The sequence below is a fragment of the Barbus barbus genome (assembly GCF_936440315.1).
Source record: "Barbus barbus genome assembly, chromosome: 21".
NCBI classification, from domain to species: Eukaryota; Metazoa; Chordata; class Actinopteri; order Cypriniformes; family Cyprinidae; genus Barbus; species Barbus barbus.
In genome coordinates this window covers 23,278,102-23,300,928 of record NC_136749.1, presented here as the reverse complement: position 1 = coordinate 23,300,928, position 22,827 = coordinate 23,278,102, and the positions used below count along the sequence as shown (strand labels likewise).

Below are 22,827 nucleotides of genomic sequence, written 5' to 3'. Positions count from 1 at the left end.
AAAGCACATGAACGAGGCACGGTTGGGTGTCCGTTGCATCTATCCGTAATATTTCAACACCTAAATGTCATTTCACACTGAACCGCAACGTGGGGTTAACTTCACTTCTGAATTATAGGTGTGAAAGGTTCCACTGCCTGGGTTTAAAAACAGGATTTCTGAAAAGCCCTCAAAATGTATGTTATTTCCCATAAGGATAATGTCAAATTATGCAAAAGTGTGACATTTTTTTTTATTAAAAATATTAATATTTAGTTTTTAATTTTTATTTGACTAATATTTAAAATGTAAATTCCATCACAAAATGCACACACTTCTACACTTAAAAACTATTTTCTGGCTTAGTAAAAGTCTATTGCTTCATAAACAAGTAGCTGTTCAAAGAAACTTCATCTTGTGAAGAGCAAAGAATTAAATTGTATTAATATAGGATTAAAATGGAAGGATTAAAGATTAAGGCTCACTTTACTGACTTAACTCACTTTGCTTGGCACATCACAGCATTAAACCTTTGCTTTCGTAAAACCACACCTTCCATAATGGGTTTGTGGAGATTATTATTTTTCTATTGGTATAGCTGAAAGCATGATCAAATAGTCCAAAATGTTTAATCGGCAGGATTGCAGAAATGTTGAAGGATTTGTATCACTTTGTAAATGTCATTCATTCAAAGTCTTTAGAGCTTTTGGACACTGATTTAATGTGGGCCTAGACAAGTAATACAAGTTTAGAAACTATGCAATACCTTCCCCATGCTCTAACACACAATAAAACTCCAAGCTTGGAGGGGTTTTCCATGCTTTAATAATAAATATAATGATATACATCTGATATAAACAAAAATATTGCACATAGCTGAGGCACATAACAAGTGTTCGCTGTACTGTGGCAAGTGCTGCCTTTCAGGAAATTGCTAGTTTAGGGAGAGAAATACAGTTTCACTTAAAACGCTGAACACATTTAAGCTTTGGCAGAAGGTTTTAGTTCTTTTGGAACACAAGTGACATTTTAACTACAACAAAAACAAAGGTCAACTGACAGTCAACCCCCATTGACTCTAAATGACTCTTTTATAAAAAGCAGGGAATAGCAATCAGCAAAGAACAAGACTCGAGCAACATAATCGTTCACCCAGATGATCAGGTTATGCAAAAATATTTATATATACACACATAAGGGCAATAAATAACAAAAAAAGACAAAACAAGTCCGTTTACATCCCCTTAATTTCATCCTTTGTGCCTCAAAAATACACAGTGCAAAGTAGGAATGCTGCAACTAAATGGAAAATAAGTGTATGCATATTATCACAGGTGTTCAAAAACAAAATTTCTACTTGAAGATGATGTTTAAGTGCTCTTGCTGTAACTGTGGGTGAGGGCCACTAAGTGTCTGGCCCGTGAGAGACATGGCGGAGTGAGTGCAATCCCATAATGCAACAGCCTCGAATTAAAGCTGCAATGTTGTACACAGGAGCCCCTCCAACCAAACCATGCTGCGAGTAGAGCCATGCCACGGTGGGCAGGACAGGTGCTGCCACAGCAACCAGATCAACCAAGAAGTTGTTGCTCCAGTGTCTTTTTCCCACCACTGCCATGCTAGAGGTGTTCTTGGGATTCTTCAGGTCAAAATTCAGCTCTTCCATGAACTGGGGACTCATTTTGGGCTCGGAAAAGCCCAGACCAGAATCATTAACGGTGTTTTGGGCGGTGTTGGTGCAAATGGGGCCAACATCTTTGACTTCATCTTGTGCTTCAGGTAACTCCTTTATACGTTTTTGTGCTTCAGGCAAGTTCTCAATCTTTTTGGGAACATGTGCTGAAGGTGATTCCTGGGATTGGTGGGGAGAAGAAATAAGGAGACCAGGGAAGCCACCACCTTGGAGCTTTAGCAGCTGGAAAAGGAGGGCTTGGAGATCAGCGGTGTAGGTCATCTCATCAGTCTGGACACCTTTATCTTCTGCACCAAAGGGGTCGCTTGAGATATGCTCCTCTGTGCTCTCTTCCGAGACACTCGGCTCCAAGGTGGACAGCCCAGGTTGGGGAATGATCTTGGTGCCACCATCCTGGCTGGAATCAACCGCAGTGGACATGAGAACCTTCTCGAGAATTTCAGCTCTGTTGGCCATCAGCTCACTATCAGCCATCTCTTCCACTGCTTGTTCTTCACCATCTAGCTCCATCTCTAACTTGACTGCAGTGGAACTTTCTGGAGAATCACAGATAAAGTCCAGTGTCGGCTCATCCTGCAAGTTGCAGCCATCCTGCGCCAACTCCATGCTGTGAAGCAAGGACTCCAGCTTTCGGTTTTGGATGTTTATGTCAATGAAATACTTCTGGATGCCCTTGTCCTTCTCCATGAGACTGTTCTTCATGGTTTCCACCACTTGGCGCAGCTGCTTGATCTCTTTGCGTGCCTCTTTAAGAGCTAGCTGAGCTTCCACACGATGACATTCCTCCTCTATCCAGTCCTCCCGCATACGCCCCAGTTGGGACTTCAGCTCCTCAATCTCAGCCTCCCTGAAACCCATCAGTGTGGAAAATGTACCATGTGATATCAATTTTTAAATTGTGTCAGAGCTCTCGAGGGAACTGCAATTAAGTAATGGATTAGTGCAAGTATTTCAAAGCAGAGTCTTACCGGTCACAAACTGTGTTCTGTGAGTATCTGAGTTTTGTCTTGAGGTGTCGTATGGCTACCTCTTTCTGCTGTAGAGGGGTAAGGTACTGCTCTGGATTGGGAGGCTTAATGCCATGATTGTCTCCGCAGGAATGGTAGCGTACAGGAGTGGTTCTTCTGAAAGTTAAAAGCAAGCTTTTTTAAATTTGATGAAGCATGCTAATATGAAAGCTACAACAAGAGCTGAAGTAATGAACTTTACGGCCTGTTGTATCTGTAACAAGTTAATAGTTATGTTTCCATCACCCTGTTTTTATGCACAATTTGAAGTATTGCATCAGAAACGAGTGATGAAAATGCCAAATTAAAAAAAAAAAAAAAAAAAAAAAAAAATTATTTGCAAAAAAAGTTTACATGCTCGCTTGAGGTGGTTTTTGACTAATGCGAATTTGGTTAATGCGAATAATTGGAGAAGGAAACATTTTGCGAATAAATTCAACTATGCGCATTAAAAGACATGTGATTTTGTGCAATGGGACGGTATAACCTGACTAAACAGCAGACCGATCTGCATCTCAAATGTTATGATCATTCTGAAATGCCTGAGCAAAGTCTTTCGTCAAAGTATTTCTACTTGCCTGCCAGAACTGTCTTACGGTGCTTATTCGCAAATTTTGCGCATAAGTTAAATTCCAAAGATCCCAGCTACTGTTTCCATCCAAATGCAAAAGCTAAAAGCTTTAAAGATACAAAAAATTAAAAACCTCACATTACACAAGTCACCATAACTGCCCTTTATTTGGTCCATTCAATTTGGTTTAGATCAATGGTTTTCAACATGTGGGACATGACCCAAATATAGACTGCAGGTCTGTTTTGATTGCGTCATGGTCAGCAAGGTAAAGGAAAAAAAAACCCAAAAGCAAATAATTAAAGAACATAATGAACTTAAGTACAAAAAGACAAAAGTACAAATATATTACAGTACAAAACGAATGAAAAATTAATTATAAAAAGAAAGAAAGAAAAAATGTCAAAGCAATGGCCCTGTTACCAGGCAGTAAATCTAGAGGAACAATATCCTAGCAACCTGCTATGTTGCTTTGAAGTCAAATTTGCATCTGTGCCAGAGATGGAACAATGGAAGAACAAACAAGGACCCTGGAGAAGCTCAAAAGGAGTGAATTATGTTGTATTGTACATGTAGTACAATACAACAGAATTGTATTGTATTGTACATGTAGTTGATTGTATTGTACATGTAGTTTCCTTATATATATATATATATATATATATTAAAAAACAACCAAAATTCACTCCTATTGACCATGTCAACAAGAATACCCATTGGTTTCCTTACCCTCAATCACTTAAACAACTAAAAACCCAGAAACCCTACATCATGCTATTAAGTCAAACGACAGCCTAAATATCGTCAAACATGAAATATTAATGCCCCTCACCCTCTCTACAAAAATGTAGCACTGAAAAACACTTTACTCCTATCAGCCAGCCAACGGCTTTGCTGTCTGCGTGGGCAAAATGAGAGCAGACAATTTTGTCAAAATCCCCTCACAGCCAAACCATGACCAATCTAATCCTTTATTCTGTGAAGTTGAGGACACAATAACACTATCTGTATTGAGCCTGAGCCCTGCATAGAATATATTGCATCTACAATGCTCTCAACTTCCTTCCATCTGTATGCTTCTGCCTCTTTGTCCATACCTTCTGGTAGAGCTGGAGTTGCTACTGCTGTTGGTAATGGAGGGGGCTTTGGGAGGCATCCTGTATGGGGCATAAAGCTCTGCGTCGCGAGGGGCAGTAGGGCTTCCTGCGGGTTTGAACACTGGCAGGCTTCTGATGTGGGGCCCATGGCTAAGCGAGATAAGAGCAAGCAGATTGGACAGGACAGTGTCATAGGCAAGACACGCAGGCCATATTTTGAATAACAACCAACCATGCAACTCATTCTTTCAGCATGCATGGAATATTTTGTTAACTTACTACTGTTGATTTACCAAAATGTGCACTGTGCTTTGAACTTCTATTTTCAGTAAGGTTTTGTAAATTTTTATATAACTGTATGCCATTAATCTCATAATAAGATCAAGTGACAATGTTGCATGCTGTATTAAACTATTTTACACACTATATTTAAAAATTATTTAACATGCGAATTTAAAATGGTAAGTCATCTAGCATGAAATATCAAATCTGACAGAGAAAAATAAACAAAGCATCAGCCATCTTGGATTAGGCTTCAGAAACAAACAAAAAAAGCATAAAAACCATACCTGCGAGAAGATGAGATCTTCCCTGCAGAGCTGCTGGGCAGAGTTTCATGTGTCTTGTAGCTTCCAGTGCTGCTAGATGAGCTGAAATCTGCCTCACTGCCTACAGAGCATAAAAATTGGGATCAAAAGTCTAAAGTTTCCTCTAAAAAGACTTCAACATCAGCAAAACTTATACATTCAAGGGTATCTAAAAAGACTGGAAGCAGAGACTTCAAACCCGCCAAATGCACAAGCCAAGCACGTTTCCAATTAGCATATTTCCAGTAGCCAGATCAAAGAGGTCTGTCAGAGGATATAGGGTTACAGACTTCAGTGATGAACATCGTTTGACTCCATTATGGAAGAAGTAAGGCTTGGGAAGTCAGGGACTGAATCTTTCAGTGACAGAGGAATCCTTCACATTCGGTTTCCCTCAGCACTTTTATGAAAGCTCGAATATCTCCTTACCTGCAGTCATTAACTTTTCCAGATAGCTTTAGCTTTAGACCCTGCTGGAAGATGCTATAACTACACTGTTTCTACTTTCACAGCCATTCAAAAGTAGCCATGTTATTCTTGCAACGTGTTAATTGCTAAATTATCATTATCATTATATTTGTAGTTGTAACATTTTTTTTTTTTTATTCTGAGGGCTCTTAAAACATGATATATTCTCATATTATTTTATTCTTGCTAAATGTAAGACTAAAGAGATGTAATACTGATTACCTACTTCCTGGAAGTACCATTGAAGTAAGTGGGAAAGCAAATAGATAACCTTCTGAACTATATTAGACATACTCCTATCAGATCAAGACATATTTCAGATAACAGATTATTTCGGGGAAAATAATCTAAATAAAATATATTAAGCATTAAATTCAAAATGAGGTGACTGAAAGACAGAGATATGCTAAAGAGGGGGTAAGATGATTCAGGACCTTGATTTTACAAAAAAAAAAAAAATTATATATATATATATATACACACACCTGAAAAGTATCTCTTTCCTTTTGACAAAACCATGATAAAGTGAATACTTTTTCAAACGTGCTACTAACTATCTAACTGACGAACCACACAAATGTGACTAACTCGCTAACAATTACAAAACTGTGCAAGTTGCTCAATACAAATCAAGGTCAAATGTTGTGAATTGTCACAGGCGGTAGGAGGAGCCAACTACTTTAAGTTGCACTGATTGGCCATTTACAAGCCAACCAATCACTGGCCTCTATGAGGAAGGGTAATCAAGCACATAGCACCTGCTACTTCCAGGATTGTGTTGTGTTTTTTCTGTTTTAAAAAAGACTTCAGAGAAACCCATTCCAGCAGAATCCCAAGAACATTTAAATAGATTAAACAGGCAGGTGTGACCATGACGTAAATAAATTACTCATCATACCCTTGTTTCAAAAACAGAAGTTTGGAGAACTGTATGTGTTTCTGTGTTTGAACCTGCACCCCAGTGGACGTGCACACTTGCACACAAGCGGATAAAGATCCCATGTGCAAACTGTCCTTCTATGTACGCTAGTTGTGGTTGTTTATGTAACTAACCAAACATTTGATTACTAAACCAAGCGGTTCTTTACTTTTTCGAATGCAGAAAACATGCAGTTCTGTAAACATTGACTATTTGATCTGTTGTCATAGTCATAATATATATAACATATATATATATATATTTATTTTTCCCTTTTCAATTATTCTGATTGATTGATGTGTTTCTGAGCATTGGAAAGGCGATTATAAAATTAATAATTTATTATTGATATTATTTTAAAAATAAACCTTCAGAATCGAAAGAAAATAATATAAAAATGTAAATAGAATATAAAACGGTTGCAATAATTGCAGAAATAAAATTACCTTTATTCATGATTGGTGAACGTTTTTGCTTCTCTAGCTTGTGCTTCTGTGTGGGTGCGCTCCACTCGGCCCCAACGTTCATCCGAACTCTCTTCACCTTGACCTTGCGCTCTCCCAGTGTGGGTGAACCCAGTGGGCTGTTGTCAGAGCCTGAAGGGGTCTTGGTTGGCGATGCACATTGACTGATTGGGCATCCAGTATCATCTGAGAAGATAGAACCAAGTGGAAATGATATAACACCCCATTTAAAGTTATACTAGTGTGCTTTTCCTTATCAGAGAGGCCATATGCACGAGGCCAACAACACATAAAAGCCATCAGAGAAGTCATGATAACCTTGTGTCCTACCTGAGGACAGGCTGTTGGGACTGATGGTTCTTTTCGAGTGCTGGGAGCTAATGTCAAAATCCTTGCTCTCCTCTTCTGACAATGGCATGTTGGACACTGATGACTCCTTTGCTTTAGTACGTAAAGGGTGGAGGACAAATCGAGGGATACGGCTGCGCATGCTTCCCTTTTCCTTTACCTGCAGGAAATGGAAAATCGGTAACTGGGAACATGGTGCTACGGCTACCTACAGACAACCTACAGTCAGCATCTGAGGTGAGCTGTTTAGCCTTTTTTAAAGCTGGTATTAATCTGTATTATGCTTGGGTCCTTAAAAGTAAAAGTCTTGCTTGCATGCAATTAGTGTTACTGTAAGTAAAAATGTGTTTAGACAGGAATAATTTAAAGAGAGTTCAGCACCTCGTATGTCTGAAAAGGTCCCATTCTTCTTAAATAGGGAATACTTCTAATAAACTGTAAAAAAAAAAAAGAAAACAGGTTGCTTGAAGAAGAGGTTTTGGTATGACAAACAAACCAGAACAAAGAAAGATTATAGTGTAAAAATGAATGAGGACATGACGCAAGATGCCAGGCTGGTTTAACCTAGTTCATGAATGATTCTGTAAATAGACTAGAGTGCCAGGCTACAATATTTATATACTTAAATGCTAAATATAAGTTTTTGCAAAGAATTGCCATTAAATCTTGTTTTCTACCTAGTTGTCTTTTATGGACAATTTAGAAATATAGTGCCTTATCATACTTGAGTTTCAGCCATGCACCCTCTAAATATAAATGAATTCACTAGTACTTGGAATTAAACTGCTGGAACACTCATTCTAAATTAAACCGATCCAATGCTATTATTTAACATGATTCTTCTGATGATCAGTGAATTTACCAGGGGTTATGTAAAAGGCTTTGCACTTGGAGAAGGATGTAATATGGTAAATGTAATCCTCATCTAGGTACAGACATGATAAAACCCATCCTTCTGAATAGCTTATTTGACTGCTTTGTGTGTTCCAGATCTGCTCATAACTAACAGACCAAAGCCCAATGGCTGAATAATTTAATATCATGTATCACGCTTGATTGACAATGACGTCATTGGTCCATTTCCTGTTATTAGTGGTGTATGTTGTGGTTGTGTGTGCCTTGTTTTTCAGTATCTCTTTGAAGTTGGTTATATAAGGGTTATGGTTGCTTTCAGTGCAGATGACGTAATTGACCCTTTAAGGTTGACGCTTGTTGCATAGCTGGGTTATTTCCGTTTTGTGTCCGGATGCCACGTTTCATTACAAAAGAAGTGAAAGGACAACCTTTATGTAGGTCGCCCATTCCTTTCGGATATGGAAAACGTGCTACTTTTTTTTTTTTGAGTGTCTTATGTCACCACATCCTTTTAAATTATTAAAGTATTATGTTGTTTTAGATTTTTGTGCTTTGTTTAAAGAAAAAAAAAACAATTGTTTTAATTATTTAAAAATTCAGCTTTGCCATCAAAGAAATAAATAACATTTTAAAATATATTAAAACAGAAAACAGTTATTTTTATTGTAAAAATATTTAACTGTTTTTACTGTATTTTTGAATAAATAAATGCATCCTCAGTGAGCATAAGAAACACTTTCAAAAATATTTTTGAATGGTACTTTTTTCTACTTAGTCAATAAGCTGTAAAATTATTGACTGTCAAATTGCACTCATGGGAGCTAGACTGTTTTCTCTCTGAGCCCAAGTCAGAGCCTTAGCAACGGAACCTAGCAACAAAGACTTGTCAACACAGAGGAACATTGCATTTACAGAAGCCAGATAGCGGTCAGTGACAGTAGTCAGCCATTCAGTCCTTGATTGATGCCTTGTGTCTGGACAAGAAGCTTAGTGTTTTTACCTCATGTCAGCCTAATAGAAAAGCTGAGACTAGTTTCAGCCTGACACAGTTAGAAGTTACTGATGCAATTTCTCTTAAATCACCTCATCCATCCTATATGCAAATGGAATGGCTTGAGGTGATAAAGCTGGAGTGCAGTCAGAGTTAGAGGTTATATACTTGTTGACTCATAACACCTTATGTAACATGCTGCTCATATTTAATTAAGAAGAATGATTTCATGCATAAAGCATGACAGTAAAAATCAGCTTAATCTCACTCACAGAATAAAAGATACAGAGTTGTCACTGGGGCAGTATTTTAATGTACAACAGGTACATCTTTGTTATTTACCCTTAAATGGTACATAATAGTACCCTAAAGGTATAATATTGGTATTAAAGACATAATATTATTGTTTTAAAAATGCATATTAGTACCTTAAAGTTATATTGTTCTTAAGTTGTTCTTAAGCCCTTTTATCAAAATATATTGTAATTTTCCATTATAGTCAACAATTTTAACAACTTTTTAGTATTTTCATTTCTGATATACAGATATATAACTAAGGCTGTCGTCTTCTAGCTAAATATGTAGTCAACACAACACATTTAAATCAGTTGCCTCAGCACCAGTGACTCCTCATTCTGTCATTAGTCCACTAAAGCAGTGATGACTCAATGCTACTGGAGACGGAGAGTAATGTGTGCTAATGCATTTGTTACTGGCTTTGAGTGCTTTCTCTGCTTGCTAGTTTCAGTGTTGTTATTTGAGCTTGACTAAAGGAGAAGATGGTGAAATACAGCCCGACATTATACATTAATCAGTGTGCACGATTACTAATGTTTGCAATTCCTTTTCTCTAGTTGCTTCTCTTATCTGTCACAGTCTATAGTGTGAAGCATTCCATACATTTTTAACTAACTATAGGGTCATGCCGAGTCAACTCAACCAGAGGTCCCCGGTTCAAATTTTTGATTTTGCTAATATTTTTTCTGAAGAAAGATAAACAGTTTAGTGATGAAAACCAAAATATTAAATGTCATGGATGAACATTTACTGAGTAATTCTTTGTAGAAGGGGGGTCAAAATGGCAAATTTCACCTGAGATTCAGAGCCAAATTACAGGAGGTTAAAAATGACTTTAGAAAGATGGCAGCATCGTAATGTTGCTTTTACACAGAGATTGGCAGGTCTATTAGTAAAATCTGTTGACTTTAGCAGTTTTTGTTGCATTATGTGCCAATGGTAACCGTTCAAAATGGGGAAAGAGCACTTTTCAAGTTTTTTTCTCCAAAGTTTGCAGGCCTGTTACTCAAGAAGTATTAAAGATATCTTAATGCCCTTTTAGGTTTTGGGTCTTAACAAACTTTTCTTTTAACTTCTTCATTTTTAAGGCCCTATATTGTTCAGTTCCAGAGATATTGGGATCTCAATATGGCTACAGGAGTAAATCGTTAAATTGTACACATTTTTAGTGGTCAAAAACCACATGTGGATCAGTTTGGAAAAATATAATACTTCTTTTCTTTTAAAGAGGAATGCCTGAAGAACAAATAATGTTGAAACTAGAAACTAGAAATGCACCTTGTTTCCTTCTGTCAAAACAACTGCATTAAACATAACTGTCTGAGTGCCATACATATTCTTTTTCCAAAGTTTGCGTGCCTATAACTGAAGAAGTCTTAAAGATATCGTAATATGATTTTAGATTCTAGTTCTTGATAAACCTTTTTTTTGGGAATCTTTATTTTCAAGGCTTACATCATTCAGTCCCAAAGACAGGGGGGTCTCAATGAGGCTCCAGATTGCTGAATATTACCCATTTTCAGTGGTCAAAAACCAAATGTTGGTCACATTGTATACAGTCTATACATATTTAATTTAAAGAACAATGTCTGAATACTAAATAATGTTGAAATTAGAATTGTATCTTGTTTCCCTCTATCAAAACAACATGTATAAATCCTACCTGTCGAAGTGCTTAAAATACACTGAAATGAACAAGCTTGAGGCACATTACCTTTCTTTCAGTAGTCTATTCATAAGATTCTATATTTGAATCAGTTTCAGGGATATTTTGAAGAAGGGATTTTGTTCAACAACTTCTGAAGCTACCAAGAGTACAGAACATGTTTGAAACAAATTCCATGCCTCCTAGGGAAAAGTGGCTGCTTTTACCACACATTGCATTCACATCAAGAAACCAAGATGTTTCCTCATCTGGATTAATTATTAGAATTTATTTTTCTTTTTTATTGTTATATAATGCGAAGCTTCATCAGATTAAATAGTATCTACTGCTAAAGGGCATATTTGGCAGAATCATTGATAGTACCTCAAACATTTAAGATCTCTCACACTTGGAATAATTAACCCTGGGCAATTCTAACCTCCAGGTAAACGGGATCCTGAGTAATCATATTTTACATTTCACACTGTTCATGTTTTACCTAGAGTTAACAATTAAACATTGGTCATTCATAATCTGACGAATTCTTCCGATATTCTGCTTTAAATACAACTAGATAAAAAAGTTGGTCAAGACAAACTTTAGGTTGGCTTGAGAAAGCGTAGCCCGAAAGTTTAAAGCAGCTGTAAAAGCTTGAAGTTTGAAAATTTAGATAAATTAGAAAATTAGCATGTTTCTAGCATGATTAGCATGTAGTTAACATGTTGCTTGCTAATCATGTTTCTAGGTTTTCAAGCGCTGAAAATGGGTAATATTCAACATTATGAAGCCTCATTGAGACCCCCCTGTCTTTGGGACTGAATGATGTGGGGCCTTGAAAATGAAGATTGCAAAAGTAAAGTTTACGAAGAACTAGAATCTAAAACCATACTGCAATATTTTTAATACTTCTTGAGTTACTGGCACGCAAACTTGGGGAAAAGAATATTTATGGCACTTGGACAGTTATGTTCAATGCAGTTGTTTTGACAAAAGGAAACTAGATACATCGCTAGTTTCAACATTATTTGTTCTTTAGACATTCCTCTTTAAAAGAAAAGAAGTATCAAATTTTTGCAAATTGATCCACATTTGGTTTTTGGCTACTAAAAATGTGTACAATTTAACGATTTACCCCAGGAGCCATATTGAGATCCCAATATCTCTAGAACCAAGCCATATAGTGCCTTAAAAATAAAGATGCCAAAGGAAAAAAATTAAGACCCAAAATCTAAAAGGGCATTAATATATCTTTAATACTTTTTGAGTTACAGGCCTGCAAACTTTAGAGAAAAAAAATTGAAAAGTGCTCTTTCCCCATTTTTTAACGGTCACCATTGGCACATAATGCAACAAAGATTGCTAAAGTCGACAGATTTTTAGTAATAGACCTACCAGTCTCTGTGTAAAAGTAACATTTTTATGCTTCCATCTTTCTGAAGTCATTTTTACCCCACTGTTATTTGGCTCTGAATCTCAGGTGAAAATTGCCAAAAATTGACCTCCCACTACGAAAAAGCAGATTACTCAGTAAATATTCATCCATGCCATTTAATTAAATTAAATCATTTTATGACTCAAATTTATACATTTAATTATTTACTACAATATTTACAATTTTAACTTTTTTGCCTTTTATAATTTGTCATTTTAATGCCCTTTTGTTCTCAAAAGGAATTCTTATTAAATTCTTGATATTGTTATACAGTAATTTCTTTACTGTATAACAGTATAAAATACACGTTTATGACTTAAATCAGTTTTAATTACAGGAAGTGCAATATATAATTTAAATATAATAATTCAAAAATGGCTATTTCTATAATCAAATAAAGGAAACTTTTTAAACACATTTATAGTGTTTTATAGCGTTCTGTGAATATTCTGTAAAAACTAGACTCATAAAACAACAATTTCCCCGCAAAGGACAATATTAATATTTCAGCTCGTAAAAAATAACCTTAATTAAAACGAAGTTGATTGACAGTACCTGACTGACAGACGTTTAGCTGAAATGTCAAATGACGCTTCTGCCCCACCTAAACAACGAAAGAAAAATGAATATAAGCTGCATTACTAATCGTTTCATATTTTAAATTGTTTCTTAAAATGAAACACTGCGTGAACAGCAATGCGTAATTCACGTGTAGAGCGAACATGTTGAATAGAGGCTATAGAAATAACATGTCGTAGGCTATTCTTTTTAAAAACTAGCCCATACTAATATTAGAATGTATGCCATCATTTCCGTTAGTATAACCCGCTATATGGTAGCCTAAACAACAGTGTGACGCAGTAAGTAAATACACTTGCCTCGTGGATGGATTCCTGTGAGTGAGAGAGAGAGAGAGAGAAGGATGCGCTGCTCCGTATCCCTTCAAAACAACACAGTGCGCGCTCTCTTGGTCCTCAGCCCTTGTTTTGATCTGATGTGATGGACTCCCAGCCTCAGTCTGCGCGAGAAGCCAGATTATTCCGCACAGCGCATCTCAATGCATCAGTGTACGTGCTCAAGCAGAAGAAGCTGAGGACACTGACATCGCCAGGACGACGTAAATCTGACTAATGTTCCAAAGTGTGTTATGTAACGAGCAGCAAGAATTAACTCTTACATGGTCGAATGAGATTTAACAGGTCGGATTTATTGACTTGGTTTACTGATGATAGCCATACATGATTTTATCAAAAGTGACTTATAGAGCATTGTTTTTGTGCACAGCATGGTTGATGGATGGGGTTTGACCTACACTCTTAAAAAAGGTTCTTTATTGGCATAGATGATCACATGAAGAAACTTTACCATTCATGGAACCTTTCCATTGAACAAAAGGTTCTTTATGGTGCAAAAAGGTTCTTAGATTATTATAATGTTCTTCACACTAAGAAAAAAAAGGAGTTTGTTTTAAGATTTGTTCACTGAAAGGTTCTTTGGAGAACTCAGGATGGTTTTTCAGGCTAATTCTTTATTCATGCAATCTTCAAACTAGCCTACATTGTCAATTGTACTACTGAAAACAAATCCAGGTTTGTTTTATAGGATAGAATCCCAGGCTGACCTGCTGAAAAGTGGGAAAACTCTCACGTTGACCGTGGCTGGGAGACCATATAAGATCAGAAAAGCAGCTTAGTCTGGTTTGAGATGTTTATTTGCAGCAGGGTTCATACTTGAGCAGCTCTGCTGACAGTAAAGTGTGCAGCGAGTGGAGGAGTCAGCTCTCCATGGTGCTGAAGTCAACTTAACCACACGAGCCTCAAGTCATTCTCCAGATAAGGTTCTCCGTGTTAACTCAAGACGATAGCATCCAAATTATATCAGAAGATTGAGCAAACCTAGTTTTATACAAAAGATATGATTTTATTAAATCTCATTTGGTTTAATAACCTTTTAAGTTGATAAAAAAATTAAAGTCCAAGTCCTAGCAAATAGCCAACGTGTGACCGACTGGATATATCTGCATAGCGTATCTGCTGATTGTCATACGATTGGGGCGTAGTTATAATAATAAGGTGTTTCACTGCCCTCTGCTGGTAGATAATAGAACAACAATGTTGGAGAACTGATGCATTTGTAGAAATTGTCTATCCTAGTCAAACATTACGTTGTTAGAAAGTAGTTTACAAATCTGTAGAAGGTGTTGTATTTACAGTACTAGCTTAATTGTGTTGTAGGGAAAACAATAAAGCAATATGATAAACTGCCGAAGTTCTAAAAGTACATAAAAGTTCTAAAATCAACTACATACATGAAGGCAAAAGTCTAGCAGCTGCCACCTGAGGGAAAAAGAAAGAAAGAAAGAAAAAAAAAACACACCCCCCCCGTTTACGTTTCAGGCGTGATCTCAAAACATTCTGATGTTTCATAAATTTCTTGAGTTTAGTTTTTCATAATTGTCTGTTTAATGACAGATTGTGTCAACAATAATATAAAATATAGAGAACATGACTTATAATTTACCTTCAGTGAGAAATATTAATCGGAGTAGCCTATAAATTGCGACTACTAGCCCAGTCTCCCTCTAAATTCAGGTAAACTGGGACACTTTGTGCCAATTCAGGTAAATTGGGAAACTTTTTGCCGATGAGATGACTGGGGAAAAATAGAGTGGCTGACCATATATTTGTTGCTTGCATTGGAGTTTGTTGCGAGCTTTAAATTATATAATCGACCTACATCGACTAACTGAACATGGATTTTTCTGGGTTGTGTTATTTTGATCATTTGTGTTATGTAGCCATTTTTCAAAATGCAACGCTATTGTTGACCGCAAGGAGGCAGTGCAGCGCAAGATAACGGGACAGGTGAAGCTGGAGAATTAACCGAGTGTCTGCAGCCAGCTTTGTGAGGATAGAAGTGAGACTTTTTACATGACAGTAACAATAATGTCTTCCAGCTTTAGAACTTAAACATATACATTGACAGGACTGCATGGGAATTAATTTGAACATAAATTTCTATATAATTGTATCCCACTGAAGATGGATTGAAGAAACTTCAAACATGTTCAAGTTATTTGGTCAGTTGTTGTGGGCTTACACTTTACAACAATAAATTCTCACCTAGCCTGTTCTTTCCCTTGCTTTATTTAATAAGCAACTTTATTTTCTACAGGACTGGTGCAGTTCTTGGCGAGACGATGTGCCTGCAGTGAGGTGCTTATAGCCAGAGCAATAGATCTGTGAATATTTCTGTCGACCTGTTAACCCCTGTCAACATGTTAGTCTGCTTGGAAGGCCTGGCATCCTGTTGTGTTGCCTGGTGCAGAGACAGAGAGAAGACTCCCTCAGTGACTTATTTTATTTCAGGACAGACTCCTGAGACTGAGCAATTCGTTTTTGGACAAAAAACTTTTCTAAATTAAACTTTCAATTAATTTCTTTGTTAATATCTCAGACCATACATGCCATTGTTTTAAGCCCTGCTTTATATTTAAGACTCTCCCCCTCTCTCTCTATTATATATTCTATCTATCTATCTATCTATCTATCTATCTATCTATCTATCTATCTATCTATCTATCTATCTATCTATCTATCTATCTATCTATCTATCTATCTATCTATCTATCTATCTATCTATCTAGAGAGTATGTGTGTTAAATGCATTATTCTTATATAAATATTTTTTTTGTATAAATGATAGCTGCTATGTGTTCTTTAATATATATATATTAATTTAATGTGTGTGTATATATATTAAAGAATACACATATTAAAGAAAATGATTTTATGCAAGCAAGCACACTTATAATACTTATTCTTTATAATATGCCATTGTTATTATGCATGCTATTAGCATCATCATCATTAATAATAATAATAATAATAATAATAAATCCATTACTACTAGTGATGTTTTAAAATGAATTTTATATAGCAAATATTATAATGACGTAAACACACACACACACACACAACTTAGGAGGTGTATAGAGAGTCTGGAAAAGTTCTCCAATAAATACAGGAGCGTCTGTGGAGTGGGCGTGATTCGTGAGTGAGTGTATCTACAGCCTGGCGCTCTTGAGCGTACAGCGCACTTCACTTGAGACACGCAACACAGATCTCGCGCTGTCCGCGCTCGTGAAACAAACACAAACCAAAAAACCCGGCTTCACTGGGAGACACGGCTCGCCTTGACTTTTTTGGGACAGTAACACCATGGATGCCTTGCGAGCAGTCGCCTTTTACACGCTCTTCATTTTCCTTTGGAGTTTACCGTGTTGCCAGTCAGCTGCGCTTATGTCGCAGAAAAGGAGCAAGGGTGCCAGGAGCGCGTATGATGGGCAAAGGTCACCCAAATTTCTTAAAGAGATTTTCGCATCCTCTCCAGGTGCGGGTCGTCGGGATGATTTAAAGGACCCGGTTGTGCCTCACGATTACATGATCTCTATATACAGGACTTACTCCGCCGCTGAAAAACTGGGGCTCAATGCAAGTTTTTTCCGCTCTTCAAAGTCTGCAAATACCATAACGAGTTTTGTAGACAGGGGAAAAGGTTTGTGTTGTTTTGTTTTCTTGCATGCATTATCTGTCTGAATTATGCACTATGCATTTTCAATATTTAGTAATGAACCATTTTTTACTTTGAAATCTTTATATAATACAGGCTATCATTTAAAAAAAAAGATGTTAATGCTTTAACACAGACTTGAGCAACGACTTTCTGTTAGTCAAAACCATTAAGAAATACGTTTTGCTCTAAAAGCCATAAACAGACCAAGATTGTCGTTAGAGGGGAAAAATAATGAGATCTTCCCCTTAAATTGGATGAATACTTTTTGAGAGTTTGTTCATGTGCTAAGGGTTTGGTGATCACTCGTCCTGCTTGGGCCACAATTCAATGGTCAGCACGACCTCATATTTCGGCTAGTATAAAGTTGTATTAGTTTTACATTGACCCTAAGGTAACATGCCAATAAAACACTAATTGGTGCGTTTTCTAAATGAAGGCAATAAATCTTTCCCTTAACATCCTCGCGAGCAAGCAGTCCGGACTGTTCTCACAAACCTCATGCGAGGAAAAAACAACGTAATACATTATTGCATTTTTTTTTTTTTAATTTTGAAAGGAAATGTTTTATTTGTACAATACAAATACAGTCTTTTTGCTTTAAAACGTTAAAGACTTTTATTTCAGTTTTTTAGAGTATAGTTTCAGTTGCATTCTCTATTTTACAATGTTACGCGTATAAGATGCAGTGAAATTGTATTTCTTTGCACCAAATAATTGTGTGAACAATGTGAACGCAAAAACATGCAACGAAAAGAAGGCGGCGCAAACAGTGCACTTTTCCTCTGCAGACAAACGCGTTCGCAGAAAGAACAGAAGCGCCAACTGGTTCGATGAAAAAGCTTCACTTTCATCACTGATTTTGATTTGATGTGTCATTGGCTATGACCCTTCACTGGACCCTCTGAGGGTTGCTTTGCATCAAACCGCTGATTGGAGTATTTGAACTGGGTGATCTAATTGAGTGTCCATGTCATAACATATCAAACACTGTCTATTCTCCAGTAATGAACTAGTTCAGCCAGTGGAACATCACCAAAAGAGAAGAGCAAAAACTGGACAGGACCTTACGTCTGTTTAAGTTTGGACAATGTTGCTTTTTGGGCATTTTGCTGGCTTTATATGCTTCAAATTGTGGATATAGTTTAGTAGAGTTTAGTGCATTACGCGGGGTTACAGATCAAAACATTTATTTTATAAGCATCTTAAAGTGTTGTAGCAATCGGTCTGTAACCCTTACCATCAACACTTGATGCAAAACCAAACCGTTCCAGTTGCCTGGCTGCACTACAGTGCGTTGGCTATATGCACCATGCGCGTCATTCGCTGCTGAATGTCATCAAGAATCATTTCCACTCAAGCGCCGTTCAATTATGATAAGGCAGTAATCTTTTTGTGTAACAGGAAGAAATTTCCTCCAAAACAGATAAGACATTTCCCCAAATTTTAGATCGTTATGGTTGCAAGATCTGACAAGAACAAACGGAATGTATGAAAATTATTTTTGGCACTTGTAAGTAACTCATTAAAACGCAGATGGTGCCCCGATAGCCACACCAAGACAAGTCTCTCTCTCTCTCTCTCTCTCTCTCTCTCTCTCGCTCTCTCGCTCTCTCGCTCTCATCTTACAGAATCGAATTATTGCAGAAGAATGTTGATTGATTAAAAGCGAGCGATAGTGATTTATGAATTTCTGTTAGTGGCCTTCACTTGTCTCGGTGATCTTGTTTAGGCCGTCGCGTAAGCACGTCCCACTCTTGCTACATGGAGTGGTATTTTATATGTACAATAATCACTTTTGAACGGGGATGTTGTTTTTGGCGGAAGGGATGAAATATAAGCGGGGTGCATTTTAATGAGGTTGGTGGGAATTCAGAATTGTTAATTATTTGGTGATCTTGTATTCGATTTGTTTGAGGTCTTATAAAAACGCTAATGTGGACCATACGTGCACAGGAACGAAAGCAAACATTTAATTTGAATTATTTGACAATTGTGTTCACGCATGGACAAAGAAAGTCAAAATAATTTTAATTTTCGTTTTATTTGCAGCAAATATGAATGAAAACTACAAAGTGCCGTTTTTTAAGATTTGATTTAGTTTTAACTGCAGTGCAGTTATTTTGTATTTAAGCATTAAAAAGCAACAGGCTCTCGAACAGCCATATTAAAATTAGTCTGGTGTTATTCAAAATTATGCACGTATTTATCTGGGATTTTGTTCAGGCTAAAGGATATCTGTGCCCCAGGCGTAGTTGGAGCGATAATAGTCTAATAGTTGAACTAAAATTCTTACATACACAAGCTCACACGAATTCAGATAAATGCTTCTCGTTTGGTCTGTCAGGGAGATAAAAGGCGGTGATAAAGTGCGACTAGGCCTCTGGATTCCTGAAGGGGAAAGAATGCATTAATTGTGCATTGTTCAACACGTACAGTATGTCGCTTTGTGTCTGGCGCACTCTTTTCCCGCACTCTCCCTCTTTCTCTCTCTTCCTCGCTATGGCTACTAGATCTCTCTTATTTGCGTAGTCACCTGTACATACTTATGACTAATTATTTAGCAAACAGTTAAATTACAAAAACACATAAAGAAACTACGTACCCACGTGGCGTAAATGTTCCAAATAGAACCAAAAATGCTTTCCGTTCTAAAATTCTAGTGCTTTAGAAAGTTATATACCGGTGCTTTATTGACCCCTAAACCCAATTCTGATCTTAAGAACATATATATTTTAACCCCCCCAAAAACATATCCATCAAAAATGTTTTTTGATAAATAGAAGGTTCTTTACTGAACATGAGATGTTCAGTAAAGAATTTTAAGAGTTTTAAGAGTATAGACTTAGAGAAACCACACATTTTTGCTTCACTGGCCAAGCAAAATATTTGTCAACAATTAATTTGTGGGGTACAATTGTTTCAGCTTCTTGTCTTCTTTTTGTCTAATTTTAGATGGATAATCTATTAGCCTTGATATAGACTCCACTTTCCAACTTAAAAGACTAAAATAAAGCTTGATCTCTGAGAATGTGAGCCAGCAGAGTAACTATTCAATCATGTATCTTCCTTGAATTTTTATTTAGCCTACAAGCTGCATTCTAATATGGTTAAATAGGTATTTTTTAAAAGGTTGTACATGCTTGTTACCAAACTTTAATGAAACATTTTAGAAAAAGAAAAACGGTAAAATATTTATCTAAACTAATGAAACTGAGATACTCAGCTGCTGCATCTTCATCATCCTTATTTCTCCTTGTTGTTGTTTTTTTTTTAGCTAAGTACTCTTTTATACTTAATTGTGTGTGTATTTTCCATCTTAAAGACTAAAAGAGAGCCTAAAATAAGTTTTTAGGTTTTACCTGGCCCCTTTATGAGAATCTGAGTCACTCTAAGTGAATCTGACTGTAATTATTTCTCTTTATCTTACAGACGATCTCACGCTCTCTACTTTGCGAAGACAAACGTATCTGTTTGATGTCTCAACTCTCTCCGACAAAGAGGAGCTGGTCGGTGCTGAATTAAGGATATTTCGAAAACCGCCCGGGGATGGCCAGCCGTCCCCATCAGGCGTCTACACTCTTCATTTACTCTCGTGTCGATCAGAGAGGCCGTTGGCTTCCAGATCCCTTGATCTTCAGGATTCCCGAAAAGCAGAATGGGAGGTTCTGGACGTTTGGGGAATTTTTAAAAGCAGACATCAAGGGAATCAGCTTTGTCTCCAACTCAAGGTTACGCATGGCAAATCTGACACAGAAATTGACCTAAAGCAACTGGGTTTCCACCGGCACGGCCGAACGCAGCAAGAAAAGGCCATACTGGTGGTCTACACGCGGTCTCGGAAAAGAGAAAACTTGTTTAATGAGATGAAAGAGAAGATCAAGTCTCGCGGAGACGACGACGAGGCGGAGGAGGAGAGCGCGCTGCAGTTCAAAGCGCGGCGCAGACGGAGAACTCCGCTCAATAATCGCCATGGGAAACGGCATGGCAAAAAGTCCAAATCTAGATGCAGCAAAAAGGCGCTGCATGTCAATTTCAAAGAGCTGGGATGGGACGACTGGATCATCGCTCCGCTGGATTACGAAGCCTACCACTGCGAGGGCGTGTGCGACTTCCCATTGAGGTCGCACCTGGAGCCGACCAACCACGCCATCATTCAGACGCTCATGAACTCCATGGACCCCAACAGCACGCCGCCGAGCTGTTGCGTCCCCACAAAACTCAGCCCCATCAGTATACTTTACATAGACTCCGGTAACAACGTCGTGTACAAACAATACGAGGACATGGTGGTAGAACAGTGTGGCTGTAGGTAGCGAATCACACACGAGGGTTTGGCACCAAGGCATAAAAAACTTGAACGATGCGTAAAGACGCGCTTGAGCCGCCCAAACTGCGCATTCTCACCTATGCAAAAGGGATTCTTCATCAGAGACTTTTTTTTTTTTTACGATTTAAACGATCCGTCCACTGTTCACGGTTGTGCCAAGAGCGCATGTACAGTTTCTCTAGACTTGAACAAAATTGTGTTTTAGGAGGTTCGTCGTCATTTTTCCGTACACATGCTGGTTTTCTTTTTGTAATTACGTGTCCAAAAACCCTAAATATGTCTTTAACGAGTCGTCTCTCGGACGAGGCAGGTAGAAGAAACGCCAGATTTAGTGCGTAACCGTCTGGACAGGATTCACTGAGGATTGTGTTACACCATTATCTCTGTGGACTCAGAAGAATGTAGAGACGGGCACCTGTTCAAACTCATCTGTTAGTTATATGGATAAGATACTGTATGGTATATGGATGATAATGAATGAGCAAAACGCAGTGCCCTGGAAACGCTTTATTTTATGACCACCAGTGCGTTATTTTCAGGCATTTTCAGCTCTTGGGGGCAAAGGTGAATGTACCAAACACTAAATAAGACATAACGCGATTCTGCTTCATCCCTACAAAGAGAAAGAGAGAGACTGGCTGACTGACTGATGCTTTTTTGAGGAGCATCGGGCAACGTTCTCGAGTAAATGTTTTTTTGAAGTGCCTGGACCTTTCCACGAAAAATCTACAAAATGTCATTTTGTACTTTCTGAGAAGACAAAAATGGAAATCCATCAACGTTTGCATATTTACAAAATGCACTTCCGCAACTGTCCAAGTAGTCTGGAAGGAGAGTTTTTCCTATCGACTGACAAGGAAAAAATAGACTCGAAAGCGAGATTATATTTAAATGCACATTAGCTTTGAATGCACTGTTGTTCATTTTATGAGCTGTAAATATTTGTAAAGTAAAACCTAAAGTGCAACGTATGAAGAAATGCAAAACCACATTTCTTTAATGTACATTTATAAATGCACTCAAATCGCTATAATTTCTATTCTATAATTATTTTATTATTTGTGATGTACAGAGTTTCATGATAATCGTGTATTTCTTACGCTGATAAAACAAATTTAATTTAAAATGTATTCATTATTGCTGAGGGTGGAAATACCATTATCGATGTCTACCTCATAATTGCATAGAATATACGTTCTGAGGTGCATTCAGCTAGAGTTTAAAGTTTTTCCCAAATATATATAAATATATATACAGTATATCAATGGATAATAATCCACACTATTACTGTACTAATAAAAAAAATAAATGCACTTTGTGTGGTGCCACTGACTCCTAAGATCCATTTAAATCTTTTGACTTTAAAACCTCCGAAATGTTTGAATTATACATCAATCATAGTTTTTAACTAGATGTCAAATGACCTACAGATCATATTAAAAAAATTCCAGTGTTTTGATGTAATCTGTGAAATCAAGGGACATAATTATATATATATATATATATATATATATATATATATATATATGGATCTGTCTTAATCGGTTATTATACACACTATTAATGGGGAAA

The 22,827-nt window shown here is 37.2% G+C and overlaps 2 protein-coding genes across 4 annotated transcripts; one reads left to right on the top strand and one right to left on the bottom strand.

Annotated features, from left to right (window-relative positions):
- Positions 1 to 783: 783 nt before the first annotated feature.
- Positions 784 to 13,492, bottom strand: LOC306886894 (syntabulin-like). 3 transcript variants are annotated; one of them, XM_079444254.1, is made up of 9 exons: positions 13,232 to 13,492; positions 12,909 to 12,957; positions 7,515 to 7,568; positions 7,116 to 7,293; positions 6,768 to 6,971; positions 4,917 to 5,016; positions 4,348 to 4,497; positions 2,641 to 2,796; positions 784 to 2,519 (listed from the first exon to the last, which is right to left on the bottom strand). In XM_079444254.1, the coding sequence occupies exons 3-9, from the start codon at positions 7,536 to 7,538 to the stop codon at positions 1,385 to 1,387; spliced, it is 1,947 nt and encodes a 648-aa protein (XP_079300380.1). In that variant the 5' UTR covers positions 7,539 to 7,568; positions 12,909 to 12,957; positions 13,232 to 13,492; the 3' UTR covers positions 784 to 1,384. The 3 variants fall into 3 exon arrangements, with proteins under 3 accessions (XP_079300380.1, XP_079300382.1, XP_079300381.1); XM_079444256.1 differs by lacking the exon at positions 7,515 to 7,568 and having other exon boundaries at positions 13,232 to 13,434; XM_079444255.1 differs by lacking the exon at positions 12,909 to 12,957 and having other exon boundaries at positions 13,232 to 13,351.
- A 2,953-nt stretch (positions 13,493 to 16,445) lies between these two features.
- On the top strand, positions 16,446 to 22,549 carry LOC306886895 (growth/differentiation factor 6-A). The gene is made up of 2 exons (XM_079444257.1): positions 16,446 to 16,910; positions 20,358 to 22,549. Exons 1-2 carry the CDS (start codon positions 16,574 to 16,576, stop codon positions 21,239 to 21,241), a joined length of 1,221 nt encoding a protein of 406 aa, XP_079300383.1. The 5' UTR covers positions 16,446 to 16,573; the 3' UTR covers positions 21,242 to 22,549.
- The last annotated feature ends 278 nt before the right edge of the window (positions 22,550 to 22,827 follow it).